General features: G+C 41.4%; 1 protein-coding gene across 1 annotated transcript in view; it reads right to left on the minus strand.

The window, feature by feature from the left end:
- grid2 (glutamate receptor, ionotropic, delta 2) overlaps positions 1 to 711 on the minus strand; it is a 543,340-nt gene extending 542,629 nt beyond the window's left edge. Inside the window, exon 1 of the mRNA XM_071907238.2 lies at positions 624 to 711. Within this exon, the coding sequence (XP_071763339.1) occupies positions 624 to 711 (88 nt within the window). The remainder of the gene's footprint in view (positions 1 to 623) is intronic.
- Positions 712 to 17,798: the final 17,087 nt, after the last annotated feature.

A 17,798-nucleotide genomic window follows, 5' to 3' on the forward strand; every position in this document is an offset into this window, starting at 1 on the left:
ACATCACGCCATCCTAAACCACCTGTTTAATCGCGCATCCTGTGCGCCCACAGCCATTATATGACAGATTCTATGGATGCGTTGTTCTCCATAAATGCAGCCAATCTGGTGGTGCGTTCCCTTGGCATTTTCAACCTTTATTGGCCAACTCATCGGTATTAGACTATGATACAGAGAATCCCTCTTTACATGAATAGAGGTCTGGAATAACACAGTATGAATCATGTATTGGAGAGAATAGAGTTTACATAAGCAGCGTATGCCCAGAAATACTCCCAACTCAACTGCCAACTTCATCTGAAAGGGTGCGCACAATGGCGCATAATGAAACAGATGCCTAGTTCGTTATTTTGCCAGTGATGTGAACGTGAATGTGCCAAAAAAAAAAAAAAAAAATTCAAAACCATTTTCAAAAAAGGCATCTCCATCATAAATGCAATACATAAATGGAAAAACACACAAAATGCCAAAGGGCGTCAAGGAAATTGTCAGCATCGGTGTGTAGCGTAATGATTTTAACAGCGCAACGAATATCAAGGCTGAAATCTCAGATTTGTTTCCTGAGAGACGCACAGAGCCTTATTGTGGCCGTGAATTAGGAGAGAAAAGGCGCAGTAACTCACCAATGTGGATGATTGAATCCGAGAGCGCCGGTTCCCACTCCAGACTCCAAAAAACGGCAAAGAGCAACATAGCCGAAATAACTTTCATGTTGTCCAAGACTATTTCCCCCCAAAACCGAAGAAAACCACAGCTCTCTCTGGATGAGAGCGAATAGAGTTGTTAAAATCCCGAGAGCCGAAGCTGCTTTTTTTAGTCCATCGATGGGGCGATCAAGGAAATTCTCTGTAATCTCTGCCTTGATATTTTCTTCTCTTGACGTGGATGTAGGCTGCTTCTCGGTTGAGGAAAATAAGTAGAGATTCCCGGGTGGTCATAGACTGGTACCCTGTTGAAATCCCTCGCAACATTAAACCATATTCTGGGCGAGCGGAGAGACAGTGGCTTATCTGAGCCGCAGAGCAAACAAACCGCATCCAAACGCCGACGCGTCAAGCCGAACTGAGGGGCTGGAAGAGGTGGCCACTCATCTGAGGGAATACATCGGTAACCATTCGGTAGCGTGGGGGAAAACCTATTGTATCTTGTAACGCAGGTCCCGTTATAATGACTCGGTCGTGATTCCCAGCCTTTCAGACCTGGCGACGCATTCTCCCCCCCACCAACCACCAAACCACCAGCAGCAGCAGCCTCAACGGACCAAGCCAACGGCCAAAACTTCCATTTTCCCAAGGGCTTTGTTTTCTTCAGTTAACCCCCTCTTCAAATATCACCGACGTCAAAACACACACAGGATGCCAAAGACTTTTTGGAGGAAAAAAAATACCGAACGATGAAAAGCCGTGTCACATGTCATTACCACGGAGGAGCACCATATTCCGAAATAGTCTCTAGTTTCCTGTAGAGAGAAAGACCGGGATGGAGAGGGCTCTCACACACACGCAAAAGGAGAGCTCAAAAACCACTCTTTTTTTGCGTCAGAAAAGAAAAATCTAGGCTATCGGGGGTAAATTTCACCGAGGATGCGCGCAACGATGCTCCGTGGTCCGCTCCGTATGCGGGTACTCCCGTCAACCCCGGCACGCACGGTGGCGGGTGTAGAGGAGGTATGCCGTGTCCGTGTCCGTTTGGGGGAGAGAGAGAGAGAGAGAGAGAGAGAGAGAGAGAGAGAGAGAGACGGGAGGGAGGGAGAGAGAGAGAGGCGGAGGGATGGAGGGAGGGAGAGAAAGAAGAGGGAGAGAGGGAGGAGACCCAGGAGAAAGAAAAAAGAGAGAGAGAGAGAGGCAGCAACTATAGGAGAGCAGCAGCGGTTGCCAGCCGGGGCGCGCATCTAGTGTCTGGAATGGAATTACCTTGGAGGGAGAGAGAGAGAGAGAGAGAGAGAGAGAGAGAGAGAGAGAGATGCGCGTATCAGGGCGGGCGGGGGATGCTGATGGGGAAGAAGCAGGAGGGGAGGCTGACGGAGAGACAGAGTCAGAGAAAGAGAGGGATGAAGAGAGGAGTAATCTGCCAACCATAGCTCTGCCATGGGCACTTTATGCAACCATTGATCCCTCTATCCATCTCCATCTATTCTTCCCCCGACAATTGGAACAAGGCGCTGCTGCTGGGGTGCCATTGGTGATCACTCATGAGGGTTACTGGTTGTTTGGATATTTTACATCTAGGCTAGTGGTGTGCAGCAACTTTACAGCACAGTTTGAGGAGAATCCCCGCAGCAGCAGCATCCTTCCTTCAATCAGTCCCATTGTTTAATTCGCTCATGCTTCAAAATGGAGATGGGATAATAAAGCATTGTTTCCTGTGCAATTTCCCCTGAAATAAGGGGGTGCGCATGTTTCGTCCGCTCTGTCAAATCATCCTCTGCTTTCATCCTTCTCTCCCATTCCTGTATCCATCTATCCATGCCTCAATTCCTCTCTCTCCTCCCTGCATCACTTTCTCTCCTTTCCCAGCATCCATCCATCCCCCACATCTATCCATCCATCCATTTATCCTTCCCTGCCTCCCTGAAGGGCTGGACTCTCCAGGGTTCCTCTTAATCTGCCCCAGACCTTGGATTAGGGATTAGGAGGGCTGGGCGCTTCAGGCTACCATTGGACCGACTGTTTGTATACGCATTCAAGGAATGGGGGATTAAATTGACAGTGATACTGAGGAGCTGATACTGTGAAAGCCGATCGCACTTCTCTCTTCTTGTATTGATTTATTATTAAATGTTTATATAACCACTCACATTGAAGGGATCATCTCTTGTTCAAGGAAGCCCTGCTTGAGAGTGCAGCGAAAGAAGTGATAAGACAAAAACTTTTTGAGGCAGGCAACAAAAAGTTTGGACGATAAAAGTATAATGCTTCTATCCTAATGCACAATGCTTGTGCTTGTACTTGCATCCTAATGTAAAATACTAAAAATGCACTCTGTGGATATCAGCCACTCGTCATCAGTTTGAGATTAGAGAAATGTATTCTTACAATTTTCCAACAATAAATATCATGCCACTTAAAAAGCAGAAAAAGCACTGATATGGACATTCACACAATAGAAGGCATGTCCTATTTTTTTATTTTTAAGTTTTTAAATGTCAACTTTTTTTTTTTGTTCTGAGTTTCTTGGTTCTTGTTCTACTTAAATTAAACACTGTGTTTTAGAAGAAATTCACTGGTACGCTACAAGTGTTGTCGCTTTGATTGATTTGATTCCAGATTATAACTCATCCAGGGCATTTTAAGACCTTTGATTGATTATTATCTGCTATGTCCATTTATTGACAAGTGTTACACCTTTGACCCTACTGGTGGACACACACAAACGCACACACATTAACAAGAGCATGCACACACACGCACACGCACGCACATACACACACACACACACGCAGGCACGTACACACAAACACACACACACACTCATGGATTTATAGAGGCAATCATCTTCCAACTCTTGCATATAAAGTGTAGTGTAATCCCAAACTTTAATTCATTTTCTAGCAGAAATACAACCCTGTACAAAACGATTTAGAGGTTAGCATAGCTTGATATTACTAATTCATGAAAACCATCAATAAAACAATAAATATTTCACACCCCGTGATCAGCCAGTGACCTTCTATTAACTTTATCTGAGTTTCGTCCTCAGCTTCATGAAATCATCTGTAACAAACTGGATTTTTCTGCCCCTTGTGAAGTTTTTCAGTAAAGTAAGACCTTGGATTTAATGGTTCGATGTCTGACATGTTGGAAAATATCTGAGCTGCCGCCGAGCAAAGAGATTGAGAAAGTTGAACCTTGAACAGTACTCAGAGGATTGCATCCCCGCACAGCACAGTTCAAGCACTTCTGGAAATCTCTTATTTGAAAAGAGGAAAATCTTGCACAGGATGGGCAACGGACGCTCAAACCTCCATATCTATCCCGCGTGTGTGGGCTGGGGTTTGATCCTTTACTGTAATCCCTCTATCAGCGGTGTATTGGGAGTTGAGGACGGTGGAGATACTGCTGAGGAGGACGGGACGCTGTGACCCCACCATGAATATACGTGTATCTGGCAGCGGTAAATAGGCTTATAAGCGGGTATTGATGCTGTCAGATTACAACCTCATATCTCCAAAAAGTCTTTTTTTTTAAATTCTAGAGTGGGTTATGAATAGGTTTCATATACCCGAGGAATAGGCGACTTGATCGACTTATTAAGGATCATGTAAGCCTTCAGTTCCAGTGAAAATGCGAAAATCACCAAAACTGGAGTTAGTAGCTTTTCGCGTTACAGCAGCGCTATCGTCTTTATGCTCGTACCCATGACTGTTACCCTCTCTGCTTCCCTGCTTTTGGACCACCCATTATCATTACAAAAAAATAAAAAAGATAATTTGAAAATATCTTTGTGTTTAAATGAAAACACATTATAGGAATAATCCTTAGTGATGGAGCGTAAGACCATTTGGGTGATAGAACTACTACACTCTGTTTCATGCCTTAAAGCAATATTTCACTTGGATAGAGTTTTTTTTTCCGTCTGGTATGCACACTTCCCTGGGGATCCATTGTCACCACCAGCATTGAGAGTTTTTCCTCAGCTCCACTCTGATAATTGTAAACAAAATTAAAAAGGCAAAATTACTTCTTAAAATTAGGACCATGGACACAGGATGAAATTAGATTACTTGGGTCTCGCTCTCTCGCTCGCACACACAGATACACACGTACAAAGAGAGAGAGAGATAAAGAGGCTCACAGGTCCAGCTGAGTCTGTCATGCCACGTTAACTAGACTTCCTGTGTCATTAATGTGACGTCCTTGCTCATTAAAATCGCTAATTGGAGGAGATGTGTAATAAAGTAAAGGGGAAGGTTCTGCTTGATAATGAAGAGAGTGAAAAATAAGGGAGAGAAAGAGAGACATTCAGAGACAGAGAGGTGACGATTGGTGCATTTGCGATAAGGAAACAGAGGCTGTGACAATTAAAGAGAGGGTTAATAACAGAGGATGGGTCACCTGAAAAAAACAGGACAGACAGACACACACACACACACACACACCTCTCATACACCTCTCGGAGAGTGAGATAAAGAGAGTAATTCAGGTGTGAGCTGGGTGGCTACTTAGTATGCATGCTTGCTGCTGTCACTCTCAAGGACACTGTCTGTCTGCGGGGTAAAGGTAGATGGAGGTCTGGGTCTGTACAGTATGTTCATGAGGACATGGATGTGTGTGTTAGCCAGTTAGTGTCAGACCCTTTGTATGTTGTCAGGCAACCTGTGCCTCTCTTTCAGTGTTGCAACTGAAGCCACTGAGTGGCAAGGTGAGTGTGAATGAGTGTGTGTGTTTGTATGTTGTGTGTGTGTGTGTGTGCGTGTGTCTGTGTGTGTGTGTGTGTGTGTGTGTGTGTGTGTGTGTGTGTGACAGAGTAAAGGGGAAGGTGCTGCTTGATAACAAAGAGTGCGAAAAGAATAATGGAGAGAAAGAGAGATAATCAGACAGAGAGGTGAAGATGGGTGCATGTGCAATAAGGAAATAAAGGCTGGGACAATTAAAGAGAGGATTAATAACAGAGCATGCATCACCTGAAAAAACAGGATAGACTGACGGACAGACAGACACGCACACATGCAAAAACATGTTGGTTTTTGACTAAGACGTAAATTTAGGAACACCTTTTGCCCACTGCACATGCAAAGTAACCCAGGATCAGTAGTGGAAAAAATCAAATCCTTTACTTAAAAAAGTAGTAAAAAAGTAGCAATACCATAATGGAAAAACACTCCAGTAAAACTACAAGTCCTGCATTCAACATTTTTTCCTGCATTCAAAAAGTAAAAGTATAGAAGTATTAGCAGTAAAATGTACATAAGTATCAAAAGTAAAAGTACCTAGTAACTATAGCCGTCAGATAAATGTAGTGAAGTAAAAAGTACAATACTTCCCTCTGAAATGTAGTGGATTAAAACTATAAAGTCTCAGAAAATGCAAAATGTCCACCTCTGCCCAGGATGCAGGCTGCTCATTCAGAGGTACAGTTGGTAGCTCGGGTCATCGAGGAATGGTGCATCCTTATTGAAAAACAAAAATATTTGGATGTTTTAAACTTACTCGGCACTGCAGCGGCACCCTACAATACATGTCTGATCATGCATGCAATTCAATTCAATTGAATTCAGTAGACTTTATTTATCCCCGAGGGGCAATTAGATTCTGAGCACTCGTCAGACAAACACAAAAATTACTAGGAACAACACACGATACTACCACAATAAAGGGTGATAAATCCAATGATAAACAGACAAACAAACAAACATAGACGGTGCCCATCCAGATTGCTATAGGAGCAGCACAAGAAAGGAGCAGCGCCCCGGAAACCACCTTGATAATATTGTAAAACTTACGATTGTATGGATAATCTGCATTACTGTACAATAAAGTAAATCCTGACCTCAAAAAGTGAAACACATTCTGTCCCCCAAGTGCACTGGAGATCAGGATTGTCCAGCAGAATGGCACCTTGCCTAAAGGAGTTCACTTTGCATCTGTTTGAATGTAGAGTTTTATCCACTGAAAGGCATCTCCATCTTGCCAAGAAAAAAGTTCTGGGTCAAGCACAGTTGTAGATCAAGCTCACTTCGCATCCTGTTAATTCAAAGACCTTAAATGGAGTGATAGGTCGCCACAGACCGACTGTTGAAGTAAAAATTCACATGGTATTGGAATGATAAGTGTCGATTTGTGAATATGATCCTCTAAAACCCAATCCCCGAATCAAAATATCCTAGACACTCCGGATGATGCCATTAACAAGCAAATTCTGATGCTGACCCACTGAAAATGCAGGAGCAACTGACTTTGTGGACACAGTGAGATTACCCAAAGTAATTTAATGGGGGCATGAAACCAATTTCTGGTTTGTGGCTGTTACTATTAACATGAAATAAAGGTCTTGTCCAAAATATTCCAGGAAGTCAGTCTCCAATTTATGCACAGGTTTCCTCTCTCAGTAAAATCACAGGAAAGAGCCTGGGCACTTTACATTGGGAGAGAAACGTTCATAGTCACAAATACTGAATGAACTGTTACAGGTCATGGGACTATAACAAGCAAATTCTAATTTCAGGGTGTGAGGATTATGGGAGCTGTGTGGAAAAACCGCAGCTAAGGTTTGAAGATCCATAGTTAAAATTTCAACTTTTACTTCCTTTTATTGATTAAATTTGTCTCAATAAAGAACAGACATGATTTGTAGAAAATGATTTGCTGAAGTGCTGTAAACTGTGAGGTATCCAAAAGCAATCAAAAGTGTAGCACTGCCACAGGCAACAGCCTGAACAAGAAGACTGGAGACGTTTTTATCTTTCTTAAAATTCACAGAGCTTTGCTGAATCAGTTATAGATGTACAGCATCTTATTTATTTATTTATTTCAAATTATTGATTGACTGTTACCTTTTAAAAAGAAGATTGTTATGCTACATGCAACTGTAATGTGAAGCCTCACATCATATATGTGATTTAATTCCAAAAACTATCAATCACTTTCTGCATGTTATACTATTCCTTTTCCCCCTCCTACCTATACTGTCACTTTCTACTGTACCAATGAGTTAGGCAAGGATGTCATAATATATCTATAAAAGTATAATACAAGTATTTTAATACACTGTAAGCTCCTCCTTTGAAAATGCTCCTCAAATCACTGCTGCCCTTTAATTGTGTGAGCTGGTTGAGGAGTCACCTTGGATGGGTGAGGGGCTGCATGAGTGTGAGTTTAGATTTTATCTGGGTGCTATACAGGGTATAAATGTTTTTTTGATGAGCTTACAAAGACCTGAAACACACATACACACACACTCATAAGGACACACAAACACTCGAGCACATACACTTCTCAGAGAGTGAGATAAAGAGGGTAATTCAGGTGTGAGCTGGGTGGCTTCTTAGTATGCATGCTGTCACTAGCTCTCAAGGACACTGTCTGTCTTGGGGGTAAAGGTAGATGGAGGTCTGGGTCTGTACAGCATATTCATGCAGACATGGATGTGTGTGTGAGAGTTAGTGTCAGATACTTGGTATGTTGTCAGGCAACTATTCCTGTCTTTCAGTGCTGCAACTGAGGGATACAAAAGGAAAAAACCTCCGCACACACATAGAGTCAGAAAAGGTGCTGGAAGAAAGGCAGTACGAAGAAAGGAAAACAGCTTCTGCACACTATATCAAAGCATTTTTTGTTATTACATTTTCAAGCTTTCAGTCCTACATGACCTTCATCCGGACATACAATCAGTGCAAATGTATATGCCGGTACATAAGAACAGCCTACTCGATTATGCAATGACTCCAAGTCAGTTACTTTAACAACTGTTCCCATAATGTTTCCTCTCCACGTTTTCAGGGCATCGAAAAAATTGAGCTACCAAGCGGAGGAGATATCGATAAAAGGTTATGTCAGAGGGAGCTGTTCTGGATACACACACTAGGGTCTTTACATCCTTTGGGCTTAAATGAGGATTTCGATGTGAGAGCTTTGTTGTAACAGAGATTTTTATGTACTGGGTACCTATACTTGATGATGGATTTTGCCCAATGCAACTGTCTCTATGTAGAAATATGTACTTATGTAAGTATGCTTGCTGTATATCTTTTGTGCTGTATATGCTTTTGTCTCTATGTACATATAAATATATCCTTAAAAAACAAAAATAGATAATTTCCTGAACTAGAAAAAAAATGTGTTGCCACAAGTGTGACACCAAACAACCAATTAGGCTGTTTTAGCCGGTTCTTATATAACAGGCCATACATTTGCACTGATTGATGATGAAGGTCATGTATGACAGAAAGCTTGACAATTTAATTTTTTTTTTTAATTGCTTTGATAAAGTGTGCAGAAGCTGTTTTTCTTTCTTAGTGTTGCATTGAAGCCATTAAGTGGCAGGGCACTAAAAGCCAACATTACTGTGTCGCAAACAAAACCTGCCATCAGGAGTGTGTGTGTTTGTATGCTGTGTGTGTGTATGTGCGTGTGTACATGTATGTTTATGTGCATGTACGTGCTTTCACACAAAAGACCAGACAGCAATTATTAAGCCTGAGTTCCATCAGACAGTTTTAAATGGCCACTAACAACCCACAGAGATTATTTATTCTCACACACAGAAAACAAAAAGGGAAAATCAGCACAGGCTGATGTTTGTGTGTCCAAACTAAACCAAACCAGTATTTGTTTTTACTGTTAACAAAGACCAAGGTTGAAACGTGTCAAACCCTGTAATTTTAAACAAAAGCACATCCTGGTTTGTTTTGGTCCACAAATGTTGATTGCTGGCCCTTTTCCTTTTGTGGAGTGAAACAAACAAACAGTACTTACACTGAGTAGTTGTTTGGCACTTGCATACCCATTACACTGGGCAGTTGTGCTTGCGACATAAGTGGTATTAGGTGTATCTTAAGAGTGAATAATTATTTGGCACTTGCATAGTTTAGAGTCGGGCAGCACTTCTTGCAGAGGCAAAGACACATGAAAGAACAATATCACCAAAGCCAACACTAGACGATATATCACCACCTTTGCCTGGAATGCAATTCATTACCACTGTTCTGCTAATAATTGGCTGCACTTTTTTATTTATACTTTTTTTGTTTATCTAGCAATATTTTAGAAGTGTTCCACCTGTCCACCTACCCTTGGCTTTCGACTGCTAATGGCAGCCTAATGCGACAGAGAGGGATGTGTTTCAGGCGTCACAGGACCCAATCTAGTCCCAAGCACCTCCAAGCAACATAACACTATCTCCCTAAGAGAGCTTTATTCCCAGCCACCGTAAATCAAACCATGGCATTAAGATCAAACACACACACACAAACATCCACAGACACACCCGCCCAGCCACACAGACACACATACACATGCACACACATACAATCTTGATCTAAACTCAGCTGAAGTGAATAATTGATACACTCAAAGAGTTTCCCTTATCTGGGAACGAAAAGGAAGGGGAGGAAGAGGAGAGGAGAGGAGAAAAGAGGAGAGGAGAGGAGAGGAGAGGAGAGGAGAGGAGAGGAGAGGAGAGGAGAGGAGAGGAGAGGAGAATGGTGAAGTGGGAACAGGAGAGGGAAGCAAAGGGGCAAGATGCAACAAGGAGAGAGAAGCAAAGAAAGGAAAGGAGAAGGAAGGGTGAGGAAAGGAGACAGTTTGAGGAGTGAAGTTTTTGGTCTTTAGCTCTCTTTAAATTTGAGGGTAATTTGTTGTTTCTCAAGGGGCGAAAAAAGGCGTGTGCTGTGCAAAGATAAGGAATTTGATCGCTGCTTTGACCTGCATGTTTTGTGTGTGGATGTGTGTGCGGGTGCACTTGCATATTGGATACAGCTGGCTAGAATCTCGATCCTTTCCCCCCCATTTTCCCTGTCTTTAATTAGTAATGTATTCACATCTCTATCAAATGTGTGGACTTAACTGAAGCCTTCTGAAGTGAGCCATGAAATGAAATCCCTTTATTCCCTTTATTCCCCCTATCCCAGGAGTGAAAGAAAAAGGGTGGGGGGTGGGGGGGTGGAATGAAAGGGGAGGAAAACTGGCAGGCAGAGATTGAGAGATTGAGTAAACGTGAGAAAGATTGAGAGAAAGAGGTAGATCCTAGCCTGCGGCCTAGGTATTGAACTAACTGAGGGTGCGGAGAGAAGGTTCTCAAGGGTAATTACAGAAGAACACACCTTCTTTCTCCCCGTCCCCCTTCCTGTATATCTCCTGTTTGGACTGTTAACCCTAATTGAAACATTTTCCCATGACAAAAATGTAACGGTGGTGATTTTATTCTTGAATACATAACATGTGCAGTACAAGTATGTGACATCTTGTCAGACTCGGAGACACTGCACACATGCACTTCCATGTGGCGCACCCCTAATTCCTACTGGACAAGATGATAGGGTCCCTGTATTATCCCCTCCTTGTTCTTCCCTCTATTTGTTATCGAGTTGAGAAGGGCGTTCTTACTCGCCAGACATACCACAAAGTCAGAAAAAAACAAAGACAAAAAACAATTATCACAGAGGTTAAGGCTATGCCTCAGGTGAGGTCATGGGTTTGACGGTAACTCTCATAATCAGGTTTTTTTAGGTGAAAATAATGAGCTTAGGTTTTGCAGCTGGGTCAGAAAATAACAGTGAGGCATTTTCGGGAGCTGTTCTCATGGGGTTGGTGCTGAAACCTGCTGTGTAAAAGTGAAGCCAGACTCCTGCTGCATAAAGCATTGGAGCTGTCCGGATGGATGGTGCTGAAACTGAAAACAAGCAGATCAAGTCCCATTTTCATAAAACTTCAAAATATAGTCATAACATTGCTAGTATAGTATAGTATAGTATAGTATAGCACAGCATAGTTTCGTATAGTATGATAAGCTATGGTATAGTATAGTATGGTATGGTATAGTATGGTATAGTATAGTATAGTATACCATGGTATAGTATAGTATAGCATAGCATGGTATGGTATACTATAGTATAGAATCAAGTAGTATAGTATGGTATTAGTATATTGATCCATGGGACTGATCTAGGATTACTGGTCATGTCCCATGATGTTGAGGCAAACTCTTGAATCTTGAGGATAGACTTCTCAGAAACCTGAAATATACCTTTAAAAATTAACACTTGCCCCAGGTCAGGTCCAAATTCCACCGTGCTTTAAAGTAACAGGCGCTGAAATCCTTTCTACACTCAGGGCTAACTGCATTTTAGAACCTTTAAACTCTGCAAGGTTAGCTAAATAATTGTAGTCCCTGGGCTAAATGGTGCATGAAAAAGGGTTAAATTGGGCCAAGCTCTCAGCTGAGGAATATAGGACAAGCATATGCAGTGTAGATATTCTGTCTCTCTGTATGCCATCATCTGCGCCATAAGCCTATTATTAGACTCCAGCAGTTAACAGCATGGGACGTATCCAATATAGTGTTAAAACTGAAAACTGAGAAGTGTTCACTCTGTGGTGTTGAAAAGCTGTAGTCTCTCTCTGTCGTTTTATCAGACTCTGACAGCCCACGGCATTGGAACAATCCACTGTGGATGGTGTTGAAGTCAGGAGAGCTACATTTCATCCATTTAAAGTGACTTACAACACCATGGGTGCATACATTTTATAACTGGTCGTCAGTGGGAATCAAAACCTTGCCGAACAGTGCCAGTGTCAGTGCCTTGGTGTATCCACTGAGTTACAAAAGACCACGTGAAGTTCCTCAGAAACATGGAACACGGCACTGCAGGTGACTGAAACATGGAACACGGCACTGCAGGTGACTGAAACATGGAACATGGCACTGCAGGTGACTCTGCATGCTGCCTCTCAAGCCAAATGCCTATGAAAAGTTTGACTACTAACATTCAAATTCAGTACTCAGTCAACTAATAATCAGCATGCATTATACCATGTAATGGGGAATTTAGCATGAGGATGCTCTTGGAGAAAACATCCCAGTAGCTGTCCACTATGGGTGGAAACTCAGATCCTACATTTCATTCAGAGAATGAGCATTGGGAGCTGTGCTCTCTCAGTGGAGCTAAAATATGGTAATATAGGCCATTAACGTGATATGTGGTGGATGCTTTTATGCTAAGCGGCTTACAGTTTCATGAGTGCATACATTTTTAGCATGAGTGACCCCAGTAGGAATCGAACCCCTAACACTTGCAGTGTCAGTGCTATCCTGTATCCTTGGAGACACTACACAGGAGCACAGTTCTCTGTGTATGTTGCTGTCCAACAGTACATCACCAAGTCAAGGGCTACCATACATAACTTTTGTGTCTTTTTTTTTCTCTTGTATTCTATATTTTACTCTATTCTATTTTGTATAATATTTATTCTTCTATATTTCCTGTGAATATTATTTTTCAAAACAGTTTAAGTGCTATATAAAGCTTCATCTCAGAGAAAACACAATTATTAGGCTGTATCAGGCATGGTGCTCAAACACTGAAGGACCTTGATCCATGCAACCCATGCATAAGATGTGCTTTGCTAGCATTGGTTTAATTGAATATCATTCAGCTAACTTTCATCTTCGGCCATTTTGCATCCCTACTAGTAAGCGTATATTTTAAAAGGGATGGTTTATTTGAAATGTAAATTGGCAGAACTTATTGGAAGATGTTCCCTCTTCCGTAAGGCTGACATGGTGAACCGGCACTATGTATGTTGCTGCCTTTCTCAGCTGAAACCCATTTGACCAGTACATGGCATGGGAGCTTCAAACAAGAGTTCTGAAATGAGACTGTGAGATTGAGACACAAATGAGATTTGTGTCTTCAGTAAATAGACATGCTATCTGATAAATGACCCTATATCAGTGCTTTAAAAACTTTCCCCTGCTGCTCCATATCATAGCTATAGTGCGGCCTTTGGGTCTGTTGTGTAACGCTATCTGATCCCATTATTACATTACAGCAGCTGACAGCACAGGAGCAGACCTAAATAGATTAAACACACCTTGAATGCAAAAATCATATCATATGACATTATGTGATTTTTTCCGGTTAGTATTTTTCCATTGCCCACTCTATCAAATATAGCAGTGCAGCATCCTAGCATTTTAGCACACTATAATTACTCAAGCATTATCAAATTCAATACACTGAAGAAGCCAAGTGATCAGCAAGTACTGCATGAACTGCTGTAATTCAGTGCAATTCAGACATGGTGACAGATGCAGGCCTGCATTCATACAGGTGCATGATATCAACAGTTGTTCACTCATTGTGTGATGTGAACATATGGTGCTAAAAGTCTCTATATATGTTGCTGCCCAATCCGGCCAAAAGCCCATCACACTCTGCCAGTATAAAGCATTAGAGCCGCCCACTGTGGCTTGTACTGAAGAACAGATTGCTCTGTTCTGTTCTGTTTACTATACGGGCTGAAATGCAGTGCCGTCTGTCCATATGCTGTTTTCTCCCCCTAATCTATTTTATTTAGTGGCCTACGGCAACTTATGAGCCACCTGAGCTAAACAAAGCTTATTTGCCTTGCATTTATATTCACTCACAGCATTATGCATTGCTACTGAGATAAAACTACATTTAAAAATGGCTCCAGAAAAAAGTGTCACAGATGGGTTCTATGGCATCAAATGAAAGTCTAGTCTATTCTATTAATTTGCCCAATAGGCTTGAGATTGAACTGAAATAGTTGAGAAACGGACAGCAGAAGTGTACGATTTTAACTGTTATCACTGACCAAAAGTAACTTGGCTTAACCCTGCAGAAATCCAACCAAAGTCTCTTTAGGCCCCAGAACATTTCACAGGATGGGATCTTACTCTCACCTTTCTGTCTCAGCTCAGCTTTAACACCTTCTTCCAAAAAATGTGTCTATAAAAGAGTTGTTCAGTCTCTCTGTGGTGCTGAAATGTCATCAAAGCTCGAAGCTGTCCAATGTGTCTGTATATAAAAGTACTATCTTGGAAGTGGTAGTAGTGCAGTTTTCCTACCACGGGCTAGCTAGCTCTGTCTGTCTGTCTCTCTGTCTCTTTGTTTTTCTCTCTCTCTCTCTCCCCCCTCTCAATGGTAATGGAATGTCCTTTCTTTCTCTGTGTAAAACTCATTTAACAGCAGGGGGCTGCTTGCTAGTAATGGTGCTGAAACACAACAGAGGTCTTACATGCTGTGTTCAAAAACCAAATTCACAGAATTAGCATGCTGAATTAAACAGTGTCTACATCGTGCCAACCATGCCACATATATTCAGTGCCCTACGCACATCAGGACATGATCATTTTATCATGCTGAATTTGAACAACACTGAAGTCCAAACAGCAATGCGTGCTGAGCGTCAAATTGTTGTTACCATCAATTATATTGCACAGCATTATGGGTAGCTTTTCACCCCACCACTTACAGGCCAGTGTTTTCCGAATGTCTGTTATCTCAAATACATAAATAAGAATTACTTCCTGGTGTTCCAAGTAAACCAATTTTGAAACAAAATTGTTGTCTAAACTTCAGTGTACTAAGAAGGCATACTGATCAGTAGGTATTGATGAATTTTGGATAGCCCGCTATTTCACCTTTCTGCCTGTTCCCTCCCTCTGCGGTGCCAAAATGCCACACTTTCTCTGTGTAATGTCATCACAGCTGGAAACTGTCCTCTGTGAGTGTTGATGAAAATGAGATTATCCAGTTTTAGAAACTAGTCGTTCACATTTTCAACCTTCTCCCAGAGCAATAGTAGAATGTGCTGTTCAGTCTCTCTGTGGTGCTGAAATGCATTTTTTTTTGTCTGTATAATACTGTCACAGCAGGGAGCTGCTCTGCTATGAATGGTGCAGAAATTTGAAAGTTCACTTCAGTTAAGCAATCACAAAGATACTTTATGAGAAAGAGTGGGACCTGATTCTTAAAGTAACCTTGAATACAAGGACTGTACTGATCTAGGAGGATGGGTGAGGTCACGTGTCATCAAAAGCACAATGTGACTTAAATATAAAACTGGTTTAGAGCAGCACGGCTGTTTAAAGATTCTTTGTTTATTTTGTTTTTCAGGGGTTCCAAAAAGCATCTCAGTGCTAAGACAATCTTTATTGTTTTACAAGTTAAAAAGTAGCCAATCAGATTTTATTTAGATATACTGTATATAATTTTCCAACAAATGCTGTTCTATAGCCCCTCTGAGCTTCCTTCTATGAGCTTATTTCATTATTTCCCCTCCCTGCTACTTTCAATGTGTAATTTACCAGTCTAGTGGAAGGGATTTCATGAAGAATCCAGCTTCTACAGTAAACCGGACCCAATCATGAAAATATGAGGAGTGGAATGACCTCTTGTAACAGAAAACATAAGTGCTTTTTAATTACAATGTGTCATCAAAAATAATTTGAAACAATATGATAATGACAAACTCCTATATGGACAAGGATAATCTTCACAGAAATGTAAATTTGAGATGATTAAAGAACTCTTATGAACACTGGGTCCCTGGTGAATGTAGTAAAAGGACAATCAACCTGTGATATATTGCGTGTGTGTGTGTGTGTGTGTGTGTGTGTGTGTGTGTGCGCGTGCGTGTGTGTGTGGGTGGTGGAAGGTTTTGCACTTTCAAGCTCTTTCCACCTCTAGCCTAACAGAGTGGAAGTGAACTTTTGCTATTTGCTATTTCAAGTAAAATCTATGAAAAGACATAATCTGTGAAAAACACTCCCTGGATGTTCAGTTGGCTTTGTGCAGGAAAAATGCTTGTTGGCTTTTTGGCAGAAGCATTTGAAGTGAAATAGTAGCAAAAGCATAGGGACCAGTTAACTCTCAATTTGATTCATTTAGGAAGTGTGTTTTCTTTAAAACACAAACAACCAATAAAACTTTGCTATGAAAAGGCATATGCAGTCCAGATTGAATTCTCCAGTATTGCTCACCAGTGTGCAGCTTACATTATAAATTCAATGTATTCAAAATTATTTGTTTGACACTAGCCCTGGTCAGCTGAATTGTTATAGCACAAAGAAAACATGTATGAGATATGTGGAAAATGATGTAGGCCTATACAAGTTGACAGAGATTGGAACACGGAAATGGAAGCACACTTTACAGTCACTGCTTGACACCGTTATGCTCTGCTAATAGCAGGCTGCCCCAGCTTTAGCCCAGCTGCGGCCCACTTTCACTTTCATGTCGCTCACCCCCTCCCAAACCACCTTCATCTCCCTCTGTCTCTCTGCCTCTCTTTCTCTTCATCCCCCTTTCACTCTTCCCTCACATCTCTCATCTCTCTCTCCCCTTCCTCTCTCCCTCTTGCTCTGCCCCCGTCTCTCCCCTCTCTACATCCTTCTCTCTCTCCTTCTGCATCATTACCAATGACCAGAGGGCCGTTAGCTGATCTGGTTATGAGAAGAGTTTGTGAAAAGAGACAGCTACTAGAAATAGCTACTATGACTGATATAATGATGATGTTTAGGAGACACGAGCACATGCTGATTTTGAACATTCTGTTCTGTACACACCCATACTCAGACAGATAGATGTCTTTGCTTTATTACAAATGGCCAGGACTGAGGTTGCTGATGGTGATGCACACAAGAGGAAATATTGAATATCACAACAATGCGCAGCAACAAAGAGCTCAACATGAAAGGACCGATGAAATATGAGAAGCAAAAATATTCTACCTGTATTATTACAAATGGTCAGGCCAGGGCAGAGCAAGTTGACATTAAGCTGATATCAATAAGAAATGTGGAGTATTTTGGAAAAAAGTCAACATTAAATGATTCAAAAGCTTCTCATGTTGCTTTCAAAGGCAGCTGTCGTTGCAAATCAGAATCATAATCAAGTTAATTTGTACAGCAAATTTGCATGTAACATTAGTTTGACTCTGATGTGCTCTTTAAACTTGACATATCTGTTGTACACTTTACAAACTTCCTGTGTATATTTTGTTTACTTGTGTAAAATTCAATAAAAATATTCTTGAGAAAAAAAACATTAGTTTGACCGGGGCTGATAATACTGATATAGTGACAGAAATAATCAATAGTTTATCATAATGATGATACATCATGTAACTGTACATGTTGAAATGGAAAACAGAACAAAGAGGAAAGATGGAAAGAAAAGCTGACTGACTCATGCTGTTGTATCAGAGTTGCCAAGAAAGGAGGTAGGAGGGAAGGAATAAATGATCAAAGACCATGGGTATTCACCTGCATTTAGTGCACAATTTGTTCATATTTAACTACATGTGGTAGTGGGATGGTATTGAGATGGTGTT

Source organism: Centroberyx gerrardi, chromosome 8 (genome assembly GCF_048128805.1).
Source record: "Centroberyx gerrardi isolate f3 chromosome 8, fCenGer3.hap1.cur.20231027, whole genome shotgun sequence".
In the NCBI taxonomy this organism is placed as follows: Eukaryota; Metazoa; Chordata; class Actinopteri; order Beryciformes; family Berycidae; genus Centroberyx; species Centroberyx gerrardi.